Source organism: Mobula hypostoma, chromosome 21, assembly GCF_963921235.1.
Source record: "Mobula hypostoma chromosome 21, sMobHyp1.1, whole genome shotgun sequence".
NCBI lineage: Eukaryota > Metazoa > Chordata > Chondrichthyes > Myliobatiformes > Myliobatidae > Mobula > Mobula hypostoma.
This window is the reverse complement of record NC_086117.1, coordinates 387,196-411,291: the sequence shown is the minus strand read 5'-3', so window position 1 is coordinate 411,291 and position 24,096 is coordinate 387,196. Positions and strand designations below refer to the sequence as shown.

Below are 24,096 nucleotides of genomic sequence, written 5' to 3'. Positions count from 1 at the left end.
ACCCTCCACGGGAGGAGCTGCAAGTTCGATGGCCACGGGCAGGAACGACCTCCCATGCTGCCCAGTGTTGTATCTCGGTGGAATATGGCCAAAGTCCAGCAGTAAAAAGTTCAATATCCGGTCTACAAACACATTCCTCGATCGTAATATGATCCGGATTGCACCATCTGTTGTTAACCAGAACAGTAAGCACCCAACTCCTTTACGCTTACCGCTCTCCGTGCACTTCTGGTCAGCTGGAACAGTCTGGAAGCCGTCCATGGAGAAGTTTTGATCGGGTATGTCCTAGTGTAGCCCCGTTCCCATGAAACACATAACACTGCACTCCCGAAATGTTCTTTGACACCTGGCTAGCGCCGTGAACTCGTCCATTGTATTACCCACCGAACTCCTCTTCTCCATAAGTCTCTGGTGTCTCGACCTGGTCCTCTTTCCTCACCTTTGTGATCCCCCTCTGCATCCTCTGTGTGTTTTCCTCCAGATTTCAGCAGGGGTGTCCGCCGCTCTGCTCGCTAAACCGGCTGACATTAGCGCAAGCGGCTGGTCCCTGGAATGAACAATGCGACCTTGCTTCCATCCTGCGTGCCAGGATAACTATTTCCAGCGCTAAAAACCCAAATAAAACTCTCTCTACCAGCATTTTAGAGAGGGTGCAGCTTCAACGTGTTACCGTGAAAAAAAAACATAGGTTAAAAAGTAAGAAGAAGAAAGTAAGAATACTGGTCGGAACGGCTGTACCAGGCTGCATGCACGACCGGCGCATGCGCACTTATAAAAATATAAATGTGCATTTATAAAAATCACAAAGAGTAGGGGTCCCAGAACAGATCCCTGAGGCACACCACTGGTCACTGACCTCCATGCAGAATATGACCTGTCTACAACCTTAATGGAAATCTTGCCTGACGAACCTGATGTAATTCTATGTGGAGATTACAAGTAGGTTAGATAAAAGGGATGTAGTGGATGTTGTATATTTGGGTTTTCAGAAGACCTTTGACAAGCTGCTACTCATGAGGCTGCTTACCAAGTTAAGAGCCCATGGCAATAGAGGAGAGTTACTGGTATGGTTAGAGAATTGGCTGATTGGTAGGAGGCAGCCAGTGGAAATAAAAGCACAGTCATACACTCACACTCACTCAAAAGCACAGACACACACTCACACTCACTCACTCAGAAACACTGGCACTCACACTCACTCAGAAGCACTGGCACACACACTCACTCACAAGCACTGGCACACACTCACACTCACACTCACTCAGAAGCATGAACACATACTCACACTTGTTCAGGAGCACTCACACTCACTCAGAAGCACAGACACACACTCACACACACACGCGTTACTGGTTGGGTGCCCGTAATGAGTACTATTACGCAGGGGTCAGTGTTGGGACCGCTCTTTTTATGCTGTATATCAATGATTTATATGATGAAGTGGATGGCTTTGTTGCTAAGATTGCAGATGATACAAAGATTGGTGTCGGGACAGGTAGTGTTGAGGAAATAGGTAGGCTGCAGAAGGACTTAGATAGATTTGGAGAATGGGCAAGAAAGTGGCAAATGAAATACAATGTTGGAAAATTGGTCAAAAATTGTCATGCGCTTTGGTAGTAGAAATCAATGTGCAGACTGTTTACTAAACGGGAAGAAAATCCAAAAATGTGAGATGAAAAGGGACTTGGGAGTCCTTGTGCAGATCACCCTAAAGGTTAACTTGCAGGTAGAGTCGATGGTGAGGAAGGCAAGTGCAATGTTAGCATTCATTTTTAAGAGGTCCAGAATACAGGAGCAGAGATGTGATGCCGAGACTTTATAAGGTATTGGTAAAGCCTCACCTTGAGTATTGTGAACAGCTTTGGGCTCTTCATCTGAGAATAGATGTGCTGGCATTGGACAGAGTTCACAGGAAGTTCACAAGGATGATTCCGAGAATGAAAGGGTTATCATACAAGGAACGTTTGATAGCTCTGGGTCTGTACTCGCTGGAATTTAGAAGGACGAGGGGGAATCTCATTGAAACTTTTCAAATGTTGAAAGACCTAGACAGTAGATGTGGAGGACAAGGGTGCACACCTTCAGGATAGAGGGATGTCCATTTAAAACAGAGATGCGGAGAAATTTGATTAGCCAGACGGGATTGAATTTGTGGAATTTATTACCACAGGCAGCTGTGGAGACCAGGTTGTTGGGTGCATTAAGGCAGAGCTTAATAGGTTCTTAATTGGACGGGGCATCAAAGGTTACAGGGAGAAGGCTGGGGAGTTTAGCTGAGGAAGGGAGAAAAGGATCAGCCACAATTGGATGGGCCAAATGGCCTAATTCTGCTCCTATGTCTTCTGGTCTTATGGACTAGAACTGGAGTTCATTGGTTAAGAATTGAAGGTGAGATATTTAAGGGTAAACTGAGGGGGAACTTCATTCAAGCTACCAACACAAGTTGTGGATACAGGTCCAATTGTAACATTTAGGACTAGTTTGGATCAGGTTTAATGTCAGAGAAATGTATACAATATACATCCTGAAATTCTTTTTCTTCGCAAACATCCACGAAAACAGAGGAGTGCCCCAAAGAATTAATGATAGTTAAACATTAGATCCCCAAAGCCCTCCCTCAGCTCCCCCTCCCACACACAAACAGCAGCAAGGCAACAACCCCCCTCCCCCACCAGCAATAAAGCATTGGCGCCCCCCCCCATATATAGCAAAGCACCAATAAAGACACAGACTTGCAATACTCCAAAGGCAACTTCTTCACCCAGTAATTCGACATACCACAGGTTCTCTCTCTCTCTCCTCCCCCCCGCCAAATAAGGGAAAAAGAAGTCTCCCCGTTCACAGCGAGAGGGGACCACATAACAAACAACTCACCGATTTATGATGTTAGAAGTCTGTTGTGTTGCTTTTTCCGAGCTCTGTGTCCAGAGAGTCGGCCCCAGGGCTCAGGTCTCTGGACACATAGCCCATGGCAGCTAACCCACTGCTCCCAATGTTCTGTGTTCTCCTGCGACGCCTCAGTCAGGCGCACCAGCCTTGAATCAGCCTGTCTCCAGAGCCACGAAAATCCGGCACCCTGAGGACTTGCTAGTCTTCCAGGCTGCGCCTTTGAGGCATCAAAAAGCAGCCAATCATGAGGCCCTCATACCGGGTCTCATTCCTGCAAAGAACCGAAGTCCGAGTGTAACTCCAGGTCAGGGTCTTCAAAACAACCTTGAAAAGGAAAAAAAGAGAGATCAAAGATAGAAATCGAGCTGTTTCCGAAGATGCAAGCAAAGGAATCTCCGTTTAGCACCATCTTGACTTTGCTCTGCCCTCTGAGTTATAAGTGGATAAGTGGTTGGATGGTAGAGGAATGGAGAGCTATGTTCCAAGTGCGGTCTATGCACTAGGCAGAATAACAATTTGGCATGGATTAGATAGGCAGAAAAGACTGTATCTGTGCTGTCGTGCTCTGTGACTATCATTTATGATCATTATGAATGTAGTGGAAGGGCCAAGAGGAAGGATTTTTTTCCTTCTCATAGCCTCACAGTATCAGCGTGTGAAACACTGCTCCTATGATTTTAAAACAATTTAAGCATAGTAATTTAGTATGTTTTAAAATTACATCTGAAGCTAGAAAGTGATTGCAAGTAAATGACTATGAATCTTTTTTTCCTTTGCAGGCCTTTGACAGAGGGTCTAGTCCAAGGGGAATTATTAATTCTGCAGGCTACAAGGTATTGAAGTCAATGGATCAGTACTTGGAGCTGGTTAGCAACAGTATGCCAGGTAAAAAAAATGTCAAGGGCATTTCTTCTATTGGTGATAAGAAAAGAATGGAACAGGGAGCAAATTCAAATAGAGGTCAAGATAATAGAATATAAGACTATGAGACACAGGAGCAGAATTAGGTCATTGGCCCATCAAGTCTGCTTTGCTATTTAATCATGGTTGATCCTGAAGTATTACAGGATGTGTATTATATATATTTCTCTGACATTAAATGTACCTATTGAAACCTGTTGATTCTTTTATCTCCTCCTCAGCCCCAGTCCCTGATCTTCTCCCCGTAACCTTTGATGGCATGTCCACTCAAGAACCTATCATGCTCTGCCATAAATACACCCAACGACCTGGCCTCCAAGCTGCCTGTGGTAATAAATTCCACAAATTCACCACTCTCTGGCTAAAGAAATTTCTCCGCATCTCTGTTTTAAATGGATGCCTCTCTATCCTGAAGTTGTGCCCTCATATCCTATACTCACCCACCATTGGGAAACATCTTTTGCGCATAGAACATAAAAATCTACAGCACATTACAGGCCCTTCAGCCCACAATGCTGTGCCAACCATACAACCTACTCTAGAAACTGCCTAAAATTACCCTGCCGCATACCCCTCTTTTTCTCAGCTCCATGTACCTATCTAAGAGTCTCTTAAATGACCCTATTGTATCCGCCTCCACCACCATCGCCGGCAGTGCATTCCATGCACCCACCACTCTGTGTGAGAAATGACATCCCCTCTGTACCTACTACCAAGCACTGTAAAACTATGCCCCCTCGTGTTAGCGATTTTAGCCCTCAAAAAAGGCCTCTGACTATCCACCTGATCAATACCTCTCATCATCTTATACACCTCTGTCAAGTCACCTCTCATCCTCCATTGCTCCAAGGAGAAAAGGCCAAGTTCACTCAACCTATTCTCATAAGGCACACTCTCCAATCCAGGCAACATCCTTGTAAATCTCCTCTGCATCCTTTCTATAGTATTCACATCCTTCCTGTAGTGAGGTGACCAGAACTGAACACAGTACTCCAAGTGGGGTCTGGACCAAGGTCTTATATAACTGTAACATTACCTCATGGCTCTTGAACTCAATCCCACGGTTGATAAATGCCAACGCACCATATGTGTTCCTAACAACACTGTTAACCTGCGCAGCAGCTTTTAATGTCCTATAGACACTGACCCCAATATCTACTCTGTCTAGGCCTTTCAACATTACAAAGGTTTCACTGAGATCCCTCCTCATCCTTCTAAATTCTAGCGAGTACAGACCCAGAGCTATCAAACATTCCTCGTATGATAACCCTTTCATTCCCTGAATCATCCTTGTGAAACTCCTCAAACTCTGTCGGATGCCAGAACATCTTTTCTTTGATGAGGAGCCCAAAACTGTTTACAGTACTCAAGGTGAGGCCTCACCAGTGCCTTATAAAACCTCAGCATCACAACTCTGCTCTTGTATTTTAGACCTCTTGAAATGAATGTTAACATTGCATTTGCCTTCCTTACCACCAACTCTACCTGCATGTTAACCTTTGATGTGTTCTGCACAATGACTCCCAAGTCCCTTTGCATCTCAGATTTTTGGATTTTCTCCCCGTTTAGAAAATAGTCTGCACATTTATTTCTACTACCAAAGTGCATGACCATGCATTTTCTAACATTGTATTTCATTTGCCACTCTCTTGCCCATTAATCTAAGTCCTTTTCCTTGTCCCCTGATATTATTTCCCCAGCCTCATTTTCTAGCAGTCCAGTATCCACTCTGATCTCTCTTTTGTTTTTATATATTTGAAATAGTTTTTACTATGCACTTTGATATTGTTTGCTAGCTTGCTTTCATATTTCATCTTTTCCTTCCTAATGGTTCTTTTAGGTTTGCCTTCTGTAGGGTTTTAAAAGCTTCCCAATCCTCTGTCTTCCCACTAATTTTTGTTTTGTTGTATGCCCTCTCTTTTGTTTTTACATTAGCTTTGTCTTCCCTTGTCAACCACTGTTGTACTATTTTGCCATTTGAGTATTTCTTAAAAATAGAAACATAGAAAACCCTACAGCACAATACAGGCCCTTCGGCCCACAAAGTTGTGCCGAACATGTCCCTACCTTAGAAATTGCTAGGCTTACCTATAGCCCTCTATTTTTCTAAGCTCCATGTACCTATCCAAAAGTCTCTTAAAAGACCCTCTCGTATCCGCCTCCACTACCATTGCCGGCAGCCCATTCCACACACCACTCTCTGCGAAAAAAAAACTTACCCCAGACATCTCCTCTGTACCTACTCCTACTCCCCAGCACCTTAAACCTGTGTCCTCTTGTGGCAACCATTTCAGCCCTGGGAAAAAGCCTCTGACTATCCACACGATCAATGCCTCTCATCATCTTATACACCTCTATCAGGTCACCTCTCATCCTCCGTTGCTCCAAGGAGAAAAGGCCGAGTTCACTCAACCTGTTTTCATAAGGCATGCTCCTCAATCGAGGCAACATCCTTGTAAATCTCCCCTGCACCCTTTCTGTGGTTTCCACATCCTTTCTGTAGCGAGGCGACTAGAACAGCACAGTACTCCAAGTGGGGTCTGACCAGGGTCCTATATAGCTGCAACATTACCTCTCGGCTCCTAAATTCAATTCCACGATTAATGAAGGCCAATACACCATATGCCTTCTTAACCACAGAGTCAACCTGCGCAGCTGCTTTGAGCGTCCTATGGACTCAGACCCCAAGATCTTCAATGGATTCTAAGTCCATTGTGGTCTTAGAATTCATCTATCCTGCACCTTCCTCATTTTTCCCAGAAACTCAAGCCAGCATCTCATTCCAACTTACACTTTGGCCAACTCCTCTCTCGTACCACTGTAATTTCCTTTACTCCAGTGAAATACTGCTATGTCAGACTTTACTTTTTCCCTATCAAATTTCAAGTTGAACTGAATCATATTGTGATTACTGCCTCCTAAGGGTTCTTTTACTTTAAATTCCCTAATCAGCTCTAGTTCACACCCAATCCAATATGCTGATCCCCTAGTTGGCTCAACTGACAAACTGCTCTAAAAAGCCATCTCATGAGCATTAAACAAACTTCCTCTCTTGAGATCCATTTCCAACTTGATTTCCCCAATCAACCTGCATGTTGAAATTTCCCATGACTATCATAACATTGCCTTTTTGTCATACCTTTTCTATTTCCTGTTGTAATGTGTAGTCCATATACTGGCTACTGTTGGAAGGCCTGTATATAACTGCCATCAAGGTCCTCTTACCCTTCTAGTTTCTTAACTCAACCCACAAGGATTCAACTTCTTCTGATCCTATGTCACATTTTTCTTTTTTTTATGATTTAAATTTTATTGAAATTCTTTTATAAATTTTTCCCAAAACCCTTGAGTCAGTGTTGAAGTTATGTAAATCATAGCTTACAAGACATAAAATTATCCATAAAATAAAAAAAACAAACGTGTCGACCATGTAACCTACTCTAGAAACTGCATAGCCCTCTATTTTTCTAAGCTCCATGTACCTGTCCAAAAGTCTCTTAAAAGACCCTATAGTATCCGCCTCTACCACTGTCACTGGCAGTGCATTCAACACACCCACCATTCTCTGTGTAAAGTAAACTTACCTCTGACATCCCCCTTTTTCCTACTTCCAAGCACCTTAAAACTATGCCCCTTATGTTAGTCATTTCAGCCCTGGGAAAAATGACTCTGGCTATTTGATGTCATTCTTTACCAGCAGAGCCACACCACCTCCCTCTGTCTCCCATTCAAATTGTAACCTTGGACATTTAACTCCCAACTGCAACCATCCTTCAGCCAAGATTCAGTGATTGCCGCATCATACCTGACAATCTGTAATAGTGCATCAAGATTATCCACCTTCGTTCTTATATGCCATGCTTTGAGCTATAATACTTTGAGTACTGTATTTGCTACCTTTTTTTATTCTGCATCCCTATGCACTAGTAATCACCCTGCTGGCTGCAATTACGTCCTATCATCTGCCTGACATTCCTGACAGTCTGACTGCATGCTATCTTTGCTTTTTTATCATCCGTCCTATCCTGTCCCTTCAATCCGGTTCCCACCCCCCTGCCAAATTAGTTTAAACCATCCCCAGCAGTTCTAACAAACCTGCCTGCGAGAATATTGGTTCCCCTCGGATTCAAGTGCAACCCGTCACTTTTGAACAGGTCATACCTCCCCCAGAAGAGATCCCAATGATCCAAGAACCTGAAGCCCTGACCCCACACCAGCTTCTCAGCCATACACTAATCTGCCAAATCACCCTACTTCTACCCTCACTGGTGCATGGCACAGGCAGCAGTCTAGAAATTACTACCCAGGAGGTCTTGCTTCTCAGCTTTCTACCTAGCCCAGGATCATATATTATCCTGGCATGAGAAATCATTGCCTTTCCTGAGGTGAATATTAGTCAAATTTTCAAATATCTTTGGAAAAGCAAGCTGTGGTTTAGAAATGGGCAGGGGTGGAGGGGAAGGCATTGGAAGAGAGATTCATTGTGTGGGTTAGGGATGGGCAGGGGCTCGGGAAGAGGTTCATTGTGTGGGTTAGGAATGGGCAGGGGTGCAGGGGAAGAGATTCATTGTGTGGATTAGGGCGGGCAGAGGTGCAGGGGAAGAGAGATTCATTGTGTGGGTTAGGGATGGGCAAGGGTGCACAGGAAGAGAGATTCATTGTGTGGGTTAGGGATGGGCAGGGGTGCAGGGAAAGAGATTCATTATGTGGGTTAGGGATGGTTAGGGGCTCGGGAAGAGATTCATTGTGTGGGTTAGGAATGGACAGGGGTGCAGAGGAAGAGAGATTCATTGTGTGGGTTAGGGTGGGCAGGGGTGCAGGGAAAGAGTTTCATTGTGTGGGTTAAGGAAGGGCAGAGGAAGAGTAATTCATTGTGTGGATTTGGGATGGACAGGGTTGCAGGGACAGGGATTCATTCTGTGAGTTAGGGCTGTGCAGGGGGAGAGAGATTCATTGTCTGGATTAGGGATGGGCAAGGGTGCATGATAAAAGATTCATTCTGTGGGTTAGAGTTGGGCAGCAGGAAAAAGGGGAAGAGACTCATTGTGTGGATTAAAGATAGGCAGGATTTCAGGGAAGAGATTCATTCTGTGGATTAGAGTTGGGCAGTGGGGGAAAGGGGAAGAGGCTCATTGTGTGGTTAGAGATGGGCAGTGTTGCAGGGGAAGAGATTCATTGTGTAGGTTAGGGATAGGCAGGGCTGCACTGGAAGGCATTAGAAGAGAGATTCATTGCGGGGTGTTTGAAAATAAAATGAGCTTCATTTAACATTCTAGAAAAAAAACAAAATAATGTTTAAACTAACTCACTGCACAGCGCAAGAAATTTCAAAAATGACAGTTGCTGGATATATGAAATATATGCAGAAACAGATAGAGAGGCTTGTCAAATGGTGTGAGAACAGAATCAGAATCACCAGGGTGACGTGAAATTTGTTAACAGCAGCAGCAGTTCAATGCAATACGTAATCTAGCAGAGCAAAAAAAATAAAATAAAATAAAAAATAATAATACATAAACAAGTAAATCAATTATGTATATTGAATAGATTTTAAAAATGTGTAAAAACAGAAATACTGTATATTTTTTAAAAAAGTGAGGTAGTGTCCAAAGTTTCAATGTCTATTTAGGAATTGGATGGCAGAGGGGAAGAAGCTGTTCCTGAATCACTGAGTGTGTGCCTTCAGGCTTCTGTACCTCCTACCTGATAGTAACAGTGAGAAAAGGGCATGCCCTGGGTGCTGGAGGTCCTTAATAATGGACACTGCCTTTCTGAGACACCGCTCCCTAAAGATGTCCTGGGTACTTTGCAGGCTAGTGCCCAAGATGCAGCTGACTGGATGTACAACATTCTGCAGCTTCTTTCAGTCCTGTGCAGTAGCCCCTCCATACCAGATAGTGATGCAGCCTGTCAGAATGCTCTCCATGGTACAACTGTAGAACAACAACCTGCTTCTCATCGTGATTGTGGACCAGGATGGTGCAGGTCGACCATTCTCCATTGTACATCAATGGCTTTGCTATAGAGGAAGTGAAGAGCACCAAGTTCTTTGGTGTGCACATAATGGACAATCTATCCTGGATCCTCATTAGTCTAGAAGGCGCAGCAACATCTACACTTTCTAAGGAGATTTAGGTGCGCAAGGCTGCCCACCCGCATTCTAACAACTTACTACAGGAGCACCAGGACTAGGACTGACAGACTGGGTAACAGCTTCTTCCCTCAGGCTGCCACCACCAAGGCACCAGGATCTCGTCACTAGGACAGCAAGCTGTTTACTGTTTACCTGTGCTGCACACTACGTGCATTTTGAATTATATTTTATTAACTTATTTATGGTAATATTTTGTTTTGTGTTGTGTGTGATACATGTTTTGTGAGTGCGCCATGGTCCAGAGGGACATTGTTTCATTAGATTGTATATATGTACAGTCATATGACAATTAACTTGAACTTGAACTTGAAAATGCTAGAAATACAAGTTAGGCAACATCAGTGGAAAGATAAACTGAGTTAATGTGCATATTGAATGGTGCAGCACGCTTAAGAGGATGATTGACTTGCTTCTGCTCCTAATGTCCCCCACCTATACAATGGGCAATTTACAGTAAGTAGTGTGTAAACTGGCAACCAGCATATCTGGCATGTGAGAGGAAACGCAGCTGCAGGGAGAACCATGCACTTGCAGAGAAAGTATGCAGACGTCACACAATGATCACTTCATTAAGACTGATAGATTATATCCATTATCAAGGGATATTTGCCAAGTTTGGAACAGAGTTTTGTACTTTCTTGGCTTTTGTTGTAATTTAATTCAAATTAAAACAAATTTGGTTAATAAAATGGGATGAATCATCAGATCCATATAAACATGCCCCTAATTTTAAGCAAAAGCAAGGAAGGAAATAGTGGATACAAGAGCAGATATTAGAAATCCAGAGAAAAATAGTAGAAGCTGGAGCCATCATTCCCAGTTCGAGGGGTGCCTCAAGGTGACTGGAAAGTTAGACATTTGGCAGCAAAGTTTCTAACAGCGATTGACAGCATAACCATAGACCAGTCAATTGAACAGGAGGCAAGGAAATGTTTAGAAAAGAAATCTGCTAGGAGCTTTGAGAATAATGCATGTTAAAGTTCATGTAACAAATAAATTGGAGAAGTGATTAGCTAAGTGCTAATCCAGAACCCCAGAAAATCGGCAGTAGATGCTGTGGAAGAAAGCAAGGATATTACAGTCAAACTCTGATAATCCTCTAACTGATTGTCTAGAAATCCCAAAGACACAGCATCTGTTTCATCTGTTCCTGTTCCCCACACTCCCTTTAAACTCACTGCCACGCTATTTTCTTCAGTCATTTTAAATTCACCCGCAACCTTAACTGTGACTTTAGCAAGGCCTTTGACAAGGTCTCACGTTGAAGACTAGTTGGTAAATAAGGTCATAGGGGATTCAAGGAGAGTAAGCTAATTGGAAGATTGTTTCTCAGAGGCCAATTATTGAATTGAATTTGAATTGAATTGAATTGACCTTATTACCACTGCATGCTTCGCGGCCTAGAGGTTGGGGACCACTGCACCACCCCAACCTCCGACGACTCATCCTAACATACCATCATCAGTGTGCTCAGCGCTGTCTTCCCAATTTCAGTAAGTGATACTACACTGTACATACATTATTTCTACTTTATATAGACTGTGTGACGCAGTCGGCAATCGCCTCTGATCTGGGCCGACACTTACGTGCCGGGTGGCACCTAATTAATTAGCTTGTTTATTTCGGCTTTTTTCTTAAAGATGTGCTGGGTGCGTCCCCGCTACTGCTGCATTCTCTGCAGCAATGTATCGGTCCACAGCCCGGGGGTTGGGGTGGTGGGACACTGGGGTGTCATCTCATCGTCATCTGTTTCCATCAGGGCAGGCAGGTCATCTTCTATGTCTGCCTGCCTCGATGTCGAAGGTCGAGATTCATCGTCTGCTGTGGCTGATGTGGAAGGCTTGAAAAACGACTGTATGCTTGACTGCTTATCCTCGCGCATTTTTCTATCATCTCATGCAGTTGCTTCACATTCAGTTCCTGGACAACTTCACTTTCAGTCCATTCGCTACAGCATTTGGTTTTGATTGTTATCCTTTCCTCTTCCAATTGCATCAGCTCTTCATCTATCAGTTCTTGGTCATGGGATGCCAGAACCTCTTCAACATCATCTTCGTCAACTTCCACAAGCCAAACTCACTTTGTCCTTACTTCGTTCACCACGATCGAAACGCTTAATTATGTCTAGTTTTACGCTAAGCGTAACACCCTTACGAGCTCTTTTAGGCTTTTCTGATACCTTAGAACTCATCTTGCTAACGGCTGCTCACAGGCACGTGTTTAAGCAATGCCGGCTAGAATGCAGTTCCGGGGGAGGAGCTTGGCTTCTCAGGGCGCGCGCTGCCTTTTATCGTAACAGTGAAAATACCTTCTGTTAGCGAAAACAGGTAACTAATGTAGGTCTTTCGTAACAGCGAGGTTTCGTAAAGCGAATGTTTGAAAAGTGGGGGACACCTGTACAAGGTTTGTATTCTCAGAATTTCACTTTTGAAGGCCTCCCTCTTACCAAGCACATATTTGCTAGAAAACAGCCTGTCCCAATCCACACTTGCCAGATTATTTCTGATACCATCAAAATTGGCCCTTCTCCAATTTAGAATCTCAACCCATGGAGCAGACCTATCTTTTTCCATATTTACTTTGAAACTAATGGCATTGTGATCACTGGATGCAAAGTGTTGCCCTGCACAAACTTCTGTCACTTGCCCTGTGCCATTCCCTAATACTAGATCAAGTATCGCACACTCTCACATTGGGACTTCTGCATACTGATTAAGGAAGCTTTCCTGAACACATTTAACAAACTTTGTCCTAAGTAGTCCTTTTACAGTATGTGAGTCCCAGTCAATATGTGGAAAGTTAAAATCACCTACTATAACAACTTTATGTATCTTGCAACAGTCTGAGATCGCTCTACAAATTTGTTCTTCTAAATTCCTTGGACTATTGGGTGGTCTGTAATATAGCTCCATTAACATGATCATACCTTTCTTACTTCTCAGTTTCACCTATAATGCCTCACAGATGAGTTCTCCAGTCTGTCCTGACAGAGCATTGCCGTGACACTTTCCCTGATAAGTAATGCCATCCTTCCTTCTTTAATCCCTTCTGCTCTGTCACATCTAAAACAACAAAACCCCGGAGTATTGAGCTGCCAGTTCTGCCCCTCCTGCAACTAAGTCTCACTAATGGCTACAATATCATAATTGCATGTGTTGATCCATGCCCTGAGTTCATCTGCCTTTCCTACAATACTTCTTGCATTGAAATATACACAGCTCAGGACACTAGTCCCACCATGGTCAACCTTTCGATTCCTGAGGTCTGAGGTCTTATCAGCATCTATCTCCACCATCTCTCCATTAGTTGTTCTGGCATTCTAGTTCCCACCCCCTGCAATTCTAGTTTAAACCCCACCATGCTGTATTAGCAAACCTTCCCAATAGGATATTAGTTCACTTCCAGTTCAGGTGCAAACTCTGTCTTCTATACAGGTCCCACCTTCACTGGAAGAGAGCCCAATGATCCAAAAATCTTATGCACTCCCTCCTACACCAACTCCTTAGCCATATTATTAAACTGTATAATCTTCCTCTTCTGGCCTCACTAGCATGTGGTACAGGTAGCAATCCTGTAATCACAACCTGGGTGACCTGCCCTTTAACTTAGCGCATAACTCCCAGAACTCCCTTTGCAGAACCTTGTCAGTCTTCCTACCCATGTCATCAGTACCTACATGGACCATGACCTCTGGTGGTTCACCCTCCCACTTAGGAATGCTGAGGACTTGATCCAAGATGTACCAGACTCTGGCACCCAGAAGGCAACATGAGTTTAGTGTTGAGAGGATACTAGGGATACTGAGAGACAAGATCTTGGTTTTCCAAATACAGGTAGATCCTATCTCTCACAATCCCCTCTAGTAATCTCCCAACACTGAAGTTACTGTAGGTTCACCTGCATTTCCCCAGCTCGTTCTTGGAGCCCTTCTCAAGTAAAGCAACAATATTTGGGGCTGTCATAACAGCATAGTGGGTAGTGTAAATGTTAATACAGTGCCAGCGACCCAGTTGAAATTCTGCCACTGTCTGTAATGAGTTTTCACGTTTTCGCTGTGACTACATGGATTTTCTCCAACATACCAAAGATGTACAGGTTAGTAGGTTAATTGGTCATCTTGGTGTAATTGGACAGAGTGTTTTCGCTTTACCTGTTACTGTGCTATTTCTCTAAATAACAATAAAATAAATAAAATTTGCCAGCCTCCAGAATTCTGGTACCTCTCCTATGGCTAACAGTAATACAGGTATCTCTGCCAGAGCCACAGCAGTTTACTTTACTGTTGCTAAACAATTGATACTAGAGCGTACAATCATCACAGCGATATTTGATTCTGCGCTTCGCACTCCCTGGAGTACAAATTGATAGTAAATATTAAAAATTTAAATTATAAATCATAAATGGAAAATAGAAAAGGGAAAGTAGGTAGTGCAAAAAAACCGAGAGGCAGGTCCGGATATTTGGAGGGTACGGCCCAGATCCGGGTCAGGATCTGTTCAGCAGTCTTATCACAGTTGGAAAGAAGCTGTTCCCAAATCTGGCCATACAAGTCTTCAAGCTCCTGAACCTTCTCTGGGAGGGAAGAGGGACGAAAAGTGTGTTGGCTGGGTGGGTCGTGTCCTTGATTATCCTGGCAGTACTGCTCCGACAGTGTGTGGTGTAAAGTGAGTCCAAGGACAGAAGATTGGTTTGTGTGATGTGCTGGGCTGCGTTCACGATTTTCTTCAGCTTCTTCCGGTCTTGGACAGGACAACTCGCATACCAGGTTGTGATGCACCCTAGAAGAATGCTTTCTACGGTGCATCTATAAAAATTAGTGAAGGTTTTAGGGGACAGGCCAAATGTCTTCTCTGTCTTCCCATTCATCAAGTGATTTATCTTCTTTCATGTGCATTAAGACTGCTAATAGCATCTATTTCATAATATAGATGTATCCAAAGGTATCGCGAACTTTTCCCTGAATTTCCTCACTTCCATGACCTTTTCCACAGTAAATGCAGATGGAAAATATTCATCCAATGTTCCTTTCCTTTGCCATCCTTATCCTTCTTCCTTTCTGGAATATGCAGGTCTTAAACTCTGATTAGCTGGTTTTAAGCAACTCTTCTCTCCACCCCCAGCCACCCCTCCCCCACTGCCCCACCGTAAGATGTAGACTTGGCATACAACTACCGCATTCTGGTGGCCCAATCAGCAGCGAGAGCAGAGCACTTCGAGGAGGTTATTTGCTGTTAGGCGAAGCTTATACAAACCCCATTTCCAGAAAAGTTGGGATATTTTCCAAAATGCAATAAAACAAAAACCTGTGATATGTTAATTCACGTGAACCTTTATCTAACTGACAAAAGTACAAAGAAAAGATTTTCAATAGTTTTACTGACCAACTTAATTGTATTTTGTAAACATACACAAATTTAGAATTTGATGGCTGCAACACACTCAACAAAAATTTGGACAGAGTTAAAATAAGATTGAAAAGTGCACAGAATATTCAAGTAACACCGGTTTGGAAGACTCCACATTAAGCAGGCTAATTGGTAGCAGGTAGAGGTATCATGACTGGGTATAAAAGTTGCGTCCATCAAAAGCTCAGACTTTGCAAGCAAGGAGGGGTCGTGGCTCACCCCTTTGTGCCAAAATTCGTGAGAGAATTGTTAGTTCAAAAGGAACATTTCTCAACACAAGATTGGAGAGAATTTAGGTCGTTCAACATCTGCAGTAGATAATATTGTGAAAAGATTCAGAGAATTCAGAGCCATCTCAGTGTGTAAAGGGCAAGGTGGGAAACCACTGTTGAATGCGCGTGATCTTCGAGCCCTTAGGCGGCACTGCCTAAGAAACCGTCATGCTACTGTGACAATTATAGCCACCTGGGCTCGGGAGTACTTCGGAAAACCATTGTCACTCAACACAGACCGTCGCTGCACCCAGAAATGCAACTTGAAACTCTATTACGCAAGGAAGAAGCCATACATCAACTCTATGTAGAAACGTCGGCGAGTTCTCTGGGCCCGGGCTCATCTCAGATGGACCGAAAGACTATGGAACCATGTGCTGTGGTCAGATGAGTCCACATTTCAGCTAGTTTTCGGAAAAAACGGGCGTCGAGTTCTCCGTGCCAAAGATGAAAACGACCATCCAGATTGTTATCAGCAAAAGGTGCAAAAGCCAGCATCTGTGATGGTATGGGGGTGCATCAGTGCCCACGGCATAGGTGAGTTACATGTATGTGAAGGTACCATTGACCCTTAGGCGTATATTAGGATTTTAGAGAGACGTATGTTGCCATCAAGGTGACGTCTCTTCCCGGGACGTCCATGCTTATTTCAGCAGGACAATGCCAGAACACATTCTGCATGGGCTACAACAGCGTGGCTTTGTAGACACAGAGTGCGTATGCTTGACTGGCCTGCTGCCAGTCCAGATCTATCTCCTATTGAAAATGTATGGCACATCATGAAGAGGAGAATCAGACAACGGAGACCACGGACTGTTGAGCAGCTGAATTCTTATATCAAGCAAGAATGGACAAAATTTCCAACTGCAAATCTACTACAATTAGTCCCCTCAGTTCCAAAATGATTAAAAAGTGTTATTAAAAGGAAAGGTGATGTAACACAATGGTAAACATGCCTCTGTCCCAACTTTTGTTGAGTGTGTTGCAGCCATCAAATTCTAAATTTGTGTATGTGGGTGTTCGGACATTCCAGAGGCCTAATCAGAGCACTTCAACGAGGTTAATCACAGATCGGCAAAGCTTGTATATAAAGAGAGTTTCGTGGGCATTCGGAGGCTCCGGAGGCCCAAACAGCAGCAGGAGCAGGAGCAGAGCACTTTGACGAAGATACGCGCAGATCAGTGAAGCTTGTATAAAAGGAGAGCTTAGCGGGCATTGAGACATTCTGGAGGTCCAGTCAGCGGAAGGAGCAGAGCACATCAAATTAAATAGAAGTACAGGAGGACAAGCTGAGCGGCCATTGTTGGGAGTAGGCCAGCGGTGAGAGTAGGAGCATTGGGCTTTGACTCAGGAGGCTTCGACGAGAAGAGGCTGAGGCCAAAGAAACAGGTTGGAAGGGTTAGTTTTTCCTTTCGTTATTGCTGATTTGGTCTTGGTTACCCATTGTACAGTGCAGGCAGGATGGCAGATACGGCAGTTAAATGCTCCTCCTGTAGGATGGGGGAATTGATGGAACCCGATGATCTCCCTGATGACTACACCTGCGGGAAATGTAGCTAACTCTAGCTTCTGAAAGACCACATTAAGGAACTGGAGCTGGAGTTGAATGAACTAGGGGTCATATGGGAGGCAGAGCAATTGATAGATACAACTTTTGAGCAGGTGATTACGCGAGAGTGCAGAATTCAGGAGTAGGAAAGTGAATACTGAGAGGGGTAAAGGAAGAAAGAAGTCAGTGCAGGGTTCCCCTGCAGCCGTTGACCTCAGCAACCTGGATGAGGAAGTAGAAGGGTGGGTTAGTAAGTTTGTTGATGACACAAAAGTTGGGGGTGTTATGAATAGTCTGGAGAGTTGTCAGGGGTTACAGCGGGACATCGATAGGATGCAGAAATGTGCTGAGAAGTGGCAGATGGAGTTCAACCCAGGTAAGTGTGAAGTGATTCATTTCAGTAGGTTAAATTTGAAGACAGAATATAATATTAATGGTAAGGCTCTTGGCAGTGTGGCGGATTAGCGATATCTTGAGGTCCGTGTCTGTGTAACACTCAAAGCTGCTGCGCAGGTTGACAGTGTCTTAAGAAGGCGTATGATGTGATGGCCTTCATCAACCATGGGATTGAGTTCAAGATCCGTGAGGTATTGTTACAGCTATATAAGACCTTGGTCAGACCCCACTTGGAGTACTGTGTTCAGTTCTGGTCACCTCACTACAGGAAGGATGTGAATACTATAGAGAGAGTGCAGAGGCGATTTACGAGGATATTGCCTAGATTGGAGATCATGCCTTATAAGAATAGATTAAGTGAACTTGGCCTTTTTTACCTTAGAGTGAGGGAGAATGAGAGGTGACCTGATAGAGGTGTACAAGATGATGAGAGTCATTGATCATGTGGATAGCCAGAGACTTTTTACCAGAGCTGAAATGGCTAACTCAAGGGGGTATAATTTTAAGATGCTTGGAAGTAGGTACAAGGGGGATATCAGAGTTAAGTTTTTCACACAGAGTGGTGGGTGCAAGGAATGCACTGCCAGCGACGGTGGTAAAGGTGGATACAATAGGATCTTTTACAAGACTTTCAGATACATACATGGAGCTTAGAAAAACAGAGGGCAATGCAGTGGGGAAATTCTAAGCTGTTTCTAGAGTAGGTTATATGGTCAGCACAATTTTGTGGGCCGAAGGGGCTGTAATGTTCTATGTACAGCAAGTAATTAGAAATATTGTCCTCTACTGTTAGAGAAGGCAGTAAGTGCTTGTGCAATCATACATAACATTGACAAGACTGTACCTGGAGAACAGTTTTGCTTTCTTTTCTCAAGAAGGCATATACTTAGAAACATAGAAAAGTACAGCATAGAAACAGCCTCATCGGCCCATCTAGTCCGTACCTACCCATTAAAACTGCCTAGTCCCATCAACCTACGCCCGGGCCATAGCTATCCAAACCCCTACTATCCATATACCAATCCAAGTTTCCCTTAAACGTTGAAACACCGGTGGCAAGGGTATGTGCTTAGCCCACTGCTCTACTCTCTCTGCACCCATGACTGTGTGGCTAGACATAGCTCAAATAGCATATATAAATTTGCTGATGATACAACCATTGTTGGTAGAGTCTTAGATGGTGTTGAGAGGGCGTACAGGAGCAAGATATGTCAACTAGTGGAGTGGTGTCGCAGCAACAACCTTGCACTCAACGTCAGTAAGACGAAAGAGCTGATTGTGGACTTCAGGAAGAGTAAGATGAAGGAACGCATACCAATCCTCATAGAGGGATCAGAAGTGAAGAGAGTGAGCAGTTTCAAGTTCCTGGATGTCAAGAACTTTGAGGACCTAACCTGGTTCCAACATATCAATGTAGCTATAAAGAAGTCAAGACAGCGACTATACTTCCTTCAGAGTTTGAAAAGATTTGGCACGTCAGATCTTTGTACACTCAAAAATTTCTATAGTTGTACCATGGAAAACATTCTGACAGGCTGCATCACTGTCTGGTATGGAGGGGGCTACTGCACAGAACCAAAAGAAGCTGCAGAGGGTTGTAAATTTAGTCGGCTCCATCTTGGGTACTCGCCTACAAAGTACCCAGGATATTTTCAAGGAGTGGTGTCTCTGAAAGGTAGTGTCCATTATTAAGGACCTCCAGCACCCATGGCATGCCCTTTTCTCACTGTTATCATCAGGTAGGAGGTACAGAAGCCTGAAGGCACACACTCAGCGATTCAGGAACAGCTTCTTCCCCTGTGCCATCCGATTCCTAAATGGACATTGTGTACCCATGAGCACTACCTCATTTTTTAAGTATATATTATTTGTTTTTAACATGATTTTAATCTATTTAATATATGTATACTGTAATTGATTTACTTTTATTTATTATTTTTTTTTTCCTCTTCTATATTATGTATTGCATTGAACTGCTGCCTGCTAAGTGAACAAATTTCATGACATATGCCAGTGATAATAAACGTGATTCTGATTCTAAAATAGATTAGGCATGTACCAGTTGCACGAGCAACTCTTTTCACACTCTCAGAACCTTCTGAGTGAAAATGTTTCCCCTCATGTTCCCCTTAAATTTTTCATCTTTCCCCTTTATCCCATGACCTCTAGTTGTAGTCCCAACCAACCTCATTGGGAAATTACCCCTCATATATACCTCTTTCAAACCTCCTCTCAATCTTCATCGTTCCAAGGAATAAAGTCCTAACCTATTTGATCTTTCCTTATAACCCAGGTCCTCCAATCTTGGTAATGTCCTTGTACTTCTCCATACTTACTGTACTGAGCAGGTTTGACCAATGCAAAGTAAGGGGTTTAGAGGAAGGCAATCTGATTTTTATTTGTTTAAGATGATAAAGCTGTTGCCCACCATCTGAGAATCTAGGGACCATGCTTTCAGAGTAAGGTGTCGCCCATTTTAGATGGAAGTGAGCTTGAACTAATTTAAGAGATGGAGTATCTTAAAGATTTTTCTTCTGTAAACGTAGCATTAAACAGGTTTTTTTTGGGGGGGGGCAGAGAACAGTGGAAAAAAGAGTGGTTTTGAAGCCAAGCAGCTTAATCTAATTGAATGGTCAGAAGAGCCATATGACTTATCCAATTTTTTTTTGTTCTTATGGAAGTGTTCATACCAAAGTGAGAGAGAGGTGCAATTGTCAGAACTATTCTTTTTCTGTCCTAGGAATCAAAGGAAAAGCAAGCAGTTCTCCATTTCTGAGATGGCCAACAGAATACCGCACCATTTTGTGGCATCCATATGGACATCACTACTACTTTTGTGTTGTATCAGAGAAAGAGCAACAGAAGTGGCATGCTGTTTTTCAGGACTGCGTACGCCATCAAAATAACGGTAATGTACAAGGTGTTAGCTTCAATAATTCAGCCCAGTGTATATCTGCACTTTCCAATAGAATTTGCTGGATAGTTCCCTGGCTTATTATTTTTATTCCAACCTCCAGTCTTGATCCAGAGGCTTTGTTTCCACATTTCAACAATTCATTCTTTATCGACCTAGAACGTAGAAATCTACAGCACATTACAGGTCCTTCGGCCCACAATGTTGTGCCGACCATGTAACCGACTATAGAATTGCCTAGAATTTCCCTACCACGTAGGCCTCTAGTTTTCTAAACTCCATGTACCTATCTAAGAATCTCTTAAAAGACCCTATTGTATCTGCTTCTAGAACTTTCGCTGGCAGGGCATTTCACGCACCCACCACTTCTTGTGTAAAAGACCTCTGACATCCCCCTTGTACCTACTTCCAAGCAGTTTAAAACTATGTCCTCTTGTGTTATATCTCTGTTACTATTGGGGTGATCTATAAAAAAACTCCCAGTAGAGTTGTTGCCCCTTTCCTGTTTTGTGATTTCCACCCCCAGTGCCTCAATAGGCAATCCTTCCATGACTTCCTCCTTTGCTGCAACCATGATATTATCCCTGATTAGCAGTGCCACTCCCCCACCTTTTTTTGCCTCCCTCCTTGTCCTTTTTGAAACTTCTAAAGCCTGGCACACTCAGTAGCCATTCCTGCCCTGTGTCAACCAAGTCTCTGTAATGACCACAACATTATGGTTCCACTTATTATAGTTCCACTTATCATAGTTCATAAGACCATAAGACAAAGGAGCAGAAGTCGGCCATTTGGCCCATCGAGTCTGCTCCGCCATTTTATTGTGAGCTGATCCATTCCCCCATTTAGTTCCACTCCCCTGCCTTCTCACCATAACCTTTGATGCCCTGGCTACTCAGATACCTATCAATCTCTGCCTTAAATACATCCAATGACTTGGCCTCCACTGCTGCCCGTGGCAACAAATTCCATAGATTCACCACCCTCTGACTAAAAAAATTTCTTCGCATTTCTGTTCTGAATGGGCGCCCTTCAATCCTTAAGTCATGCCCTCTTGTACTAAACTCCCCCATCATGGGAAACAACTTTGCCACATCCACTCTGTCCATGCCTTTCAACATTCGAAATGTTTCTATGAGCTCTCCCCTCATTCTTCTAAACTCCAAGGAATACAGTCCAAGAGCGGACAAACATTCCTCATATGCTAACTCTCTCATTCCCGGAATCATTCTAGTGAATCTTCTCTGTACCCTCTCCAATGTCAGCACATCCTATCTTAAATAAGGAGACCAAAACTGCCCACAGTACTCCAAGTGAAGTCTCACCAGTGCCTTATAGAGCCTCAACATCACATCCCTGCTCCTATACTCTATTCCTCTAGAAATGAATGCCCACATTGCATTTGCCTTCTTCACTACTGACTCATCCTGGAGGTTAACCTTAAGGGTATCCTGTACGAGGACTCCCAAGTCTCGTTGCATCTCAGAACTTTGAATTCTTTCCCCATTTAAATAATAGTCTGCCCGTTTATTTCTTCTGCCAAAGTGCATAACCATACACTTTCCAACATTGTATTTCATTTCCCACCACTTTGCCCATTCTTCCAATCTATCCAAGTCTCTCTGCAGACTCTCAGTTTCCTCAGCACTACTGGCCCCTCCACCTACCTTCGCATCATCAGCAAACTTAGCCACAAAGCCATCTATGCCATAATCCAAATCGTTGATGTACAATGTAAAAAGAAGCGGCCCCCAAAACGGACCCCTGTGGAACACCACTGGTAACTGGCAGCCAACCAGAATAGGATCCCTTTATTCCCACTCTGTTTCCTGCCAATCAGCCAATGCTCTATCCACGTATGTAACTTTTCCGTAATTCCATGGGCTCTTATCTTGTTAAGTAGCCTCATGTGTGGCACCTTGTCAAAGGCCTTCTGAAAATCTAAATATACAACATCCACTGCATCTCCCTTGTCTAGCCTACTGGTAATTTCCTCAAAAAATTGTAATAGGTTTGTCAGGCAGGATTTTCCTTTAAGGAATCCATGCCGAGTTCTGCCAATCTTGTCATATGCTTCCTGGTACTCTGTAACCTCATCCTTGACAATCGACTCCCAACAACTTCACAACCACCGATGTCAAGCTAACAGGTCTATAATTTCCTTTTTGCTTCCTTGCCCCCTTCTTAAATAGCAAAGTGACATTTGCAATCTTCCAGTCCTCTGGAACCATGCCAGAATCTATCGACTTTTGAAAGATCATCGCTAATGCCTCCGCAATCTCCACAGCTACTTCCTTCAGAACACGAGGCTGCATTCCATCTGGTCCGTGAGATTTATCTACCTTTAGACTATTCAGCTTCCTGAATACTTTCTCTGTCATAATTGTGACTGCGCATGCTTCTTTTCCCTGCCACCCTTGAGTGTCCGGTATATTGCTGATGTCTTCCTCAGTGAAGACTGATGCAAAATACTCGTTCAGTTCCTCTGCCATCTCCTTATCTCCCACTACAATTTCTCCAGCATCATTTTCTATCGGTCCTATATCTACTCTCACCTGTCTTTTACTCTTTATATACTTGAAAAAGCTTTTAGTATCCTCTTTGATATTGTTTGCTAGCTTCCTTTCATAGTTAGTCTTTTCCCGCTTAATGACCTTCTTAGTTTCCTTTTGTAAGGTTTTAAAAACTTCCCAATCCTCTGCCTTCCTACTAATTTTTGCTTCCTTGTATGCCCTCTCCTTTGCTTTAACTTTGGCTTTGACCTCTCTTGTCAACCACGGTTCCATTCTTTTTCCATTCGAAAATTTCTTCTTATTTGGAATATGCCTGTCTTGAACCTTCCTTACTTCTCGCGTAAACTCCAGCCACTGCTGCTCTTCCGTCTTTCCTGCCAGTGTCCCTTTCCAGTCAACTTTGGCCAGTTCCTCTCTCATGCCACTGTAATTTCCTTTACTCCACTGAAATACCGACACATCAGATTTCGGCTTCTCTTTTTCAAATTTCATAGTGAACTCAATCATGTTATGATCACTGTCTCCTAAGGGTTCCTTCACCTCAATCTCTTTAATCACCTCTGGTTCATTACACAATACCCAATCGAGTACAGCCGATCCCCTAGTGGGCTCAACAACAAGCTGTTCTAAAAAGCCATCTCGCAGACATTCTACAAATTCTCTCTCTTGAGATCCAGTGCCGACCTGATTTTCCCAATCCACTCGCATGTTAAAATCCCCACAATTATCATAACATTGCCCTTCTGACAAGCCTTTTCTATTTCCTGTTGTAATTCACTTGTGTTGAATTTGTAGTAGTTCATCCACCTTGCTCATGATACTCCTTGCATTAAAATAGATATCTCAAACATCTGGCTGAGTGCTTCTTTGCTTTATCATCTGCCTATCCTTCCTCACAAATTCCCTACAAGCAGTCACTACTTGTGTGCTATCCACCCTATCCTTTGCCTCTCCACTTCGGTTCCCACCCTCCTGCAAATCAGGTTTAAATCTTCCCCAATTTAGCTAACCTCCCTTCCAGGTTATTGGTTCCCCTCCAGTTCAGGTCCAATCCATCCCACTTGTACAGGTCACCCCTTCCCCAGA

General features: G+C 43.5%; 1 protein-coding gene across 1 annotated transcript in view; it reads left to right on the top strand.

Annotated features, from left to right (window-relative positions):
- The window catches only part of niban2b (niban apoptosis regulator 2b), a 338,559-nt gene that overhangs the window by 198,189 nt on the left and 116,274 nt on the right, over positions 1–24,096 (top strand). The window contains exons 4-5 of the mRNA XM_063073243.1: positions 3,669–3,774; positions 20,327–20,494. Of these exons, the coding sequence (XP_062929313.1) occupies positions 3,669–3,774; positions 20,327–20,494 (274 nt within the window). The remainder of the gene's footprint in view (positions 1–3,668; positions 3,775–20,326; positions 20,495–24,096) is intronic.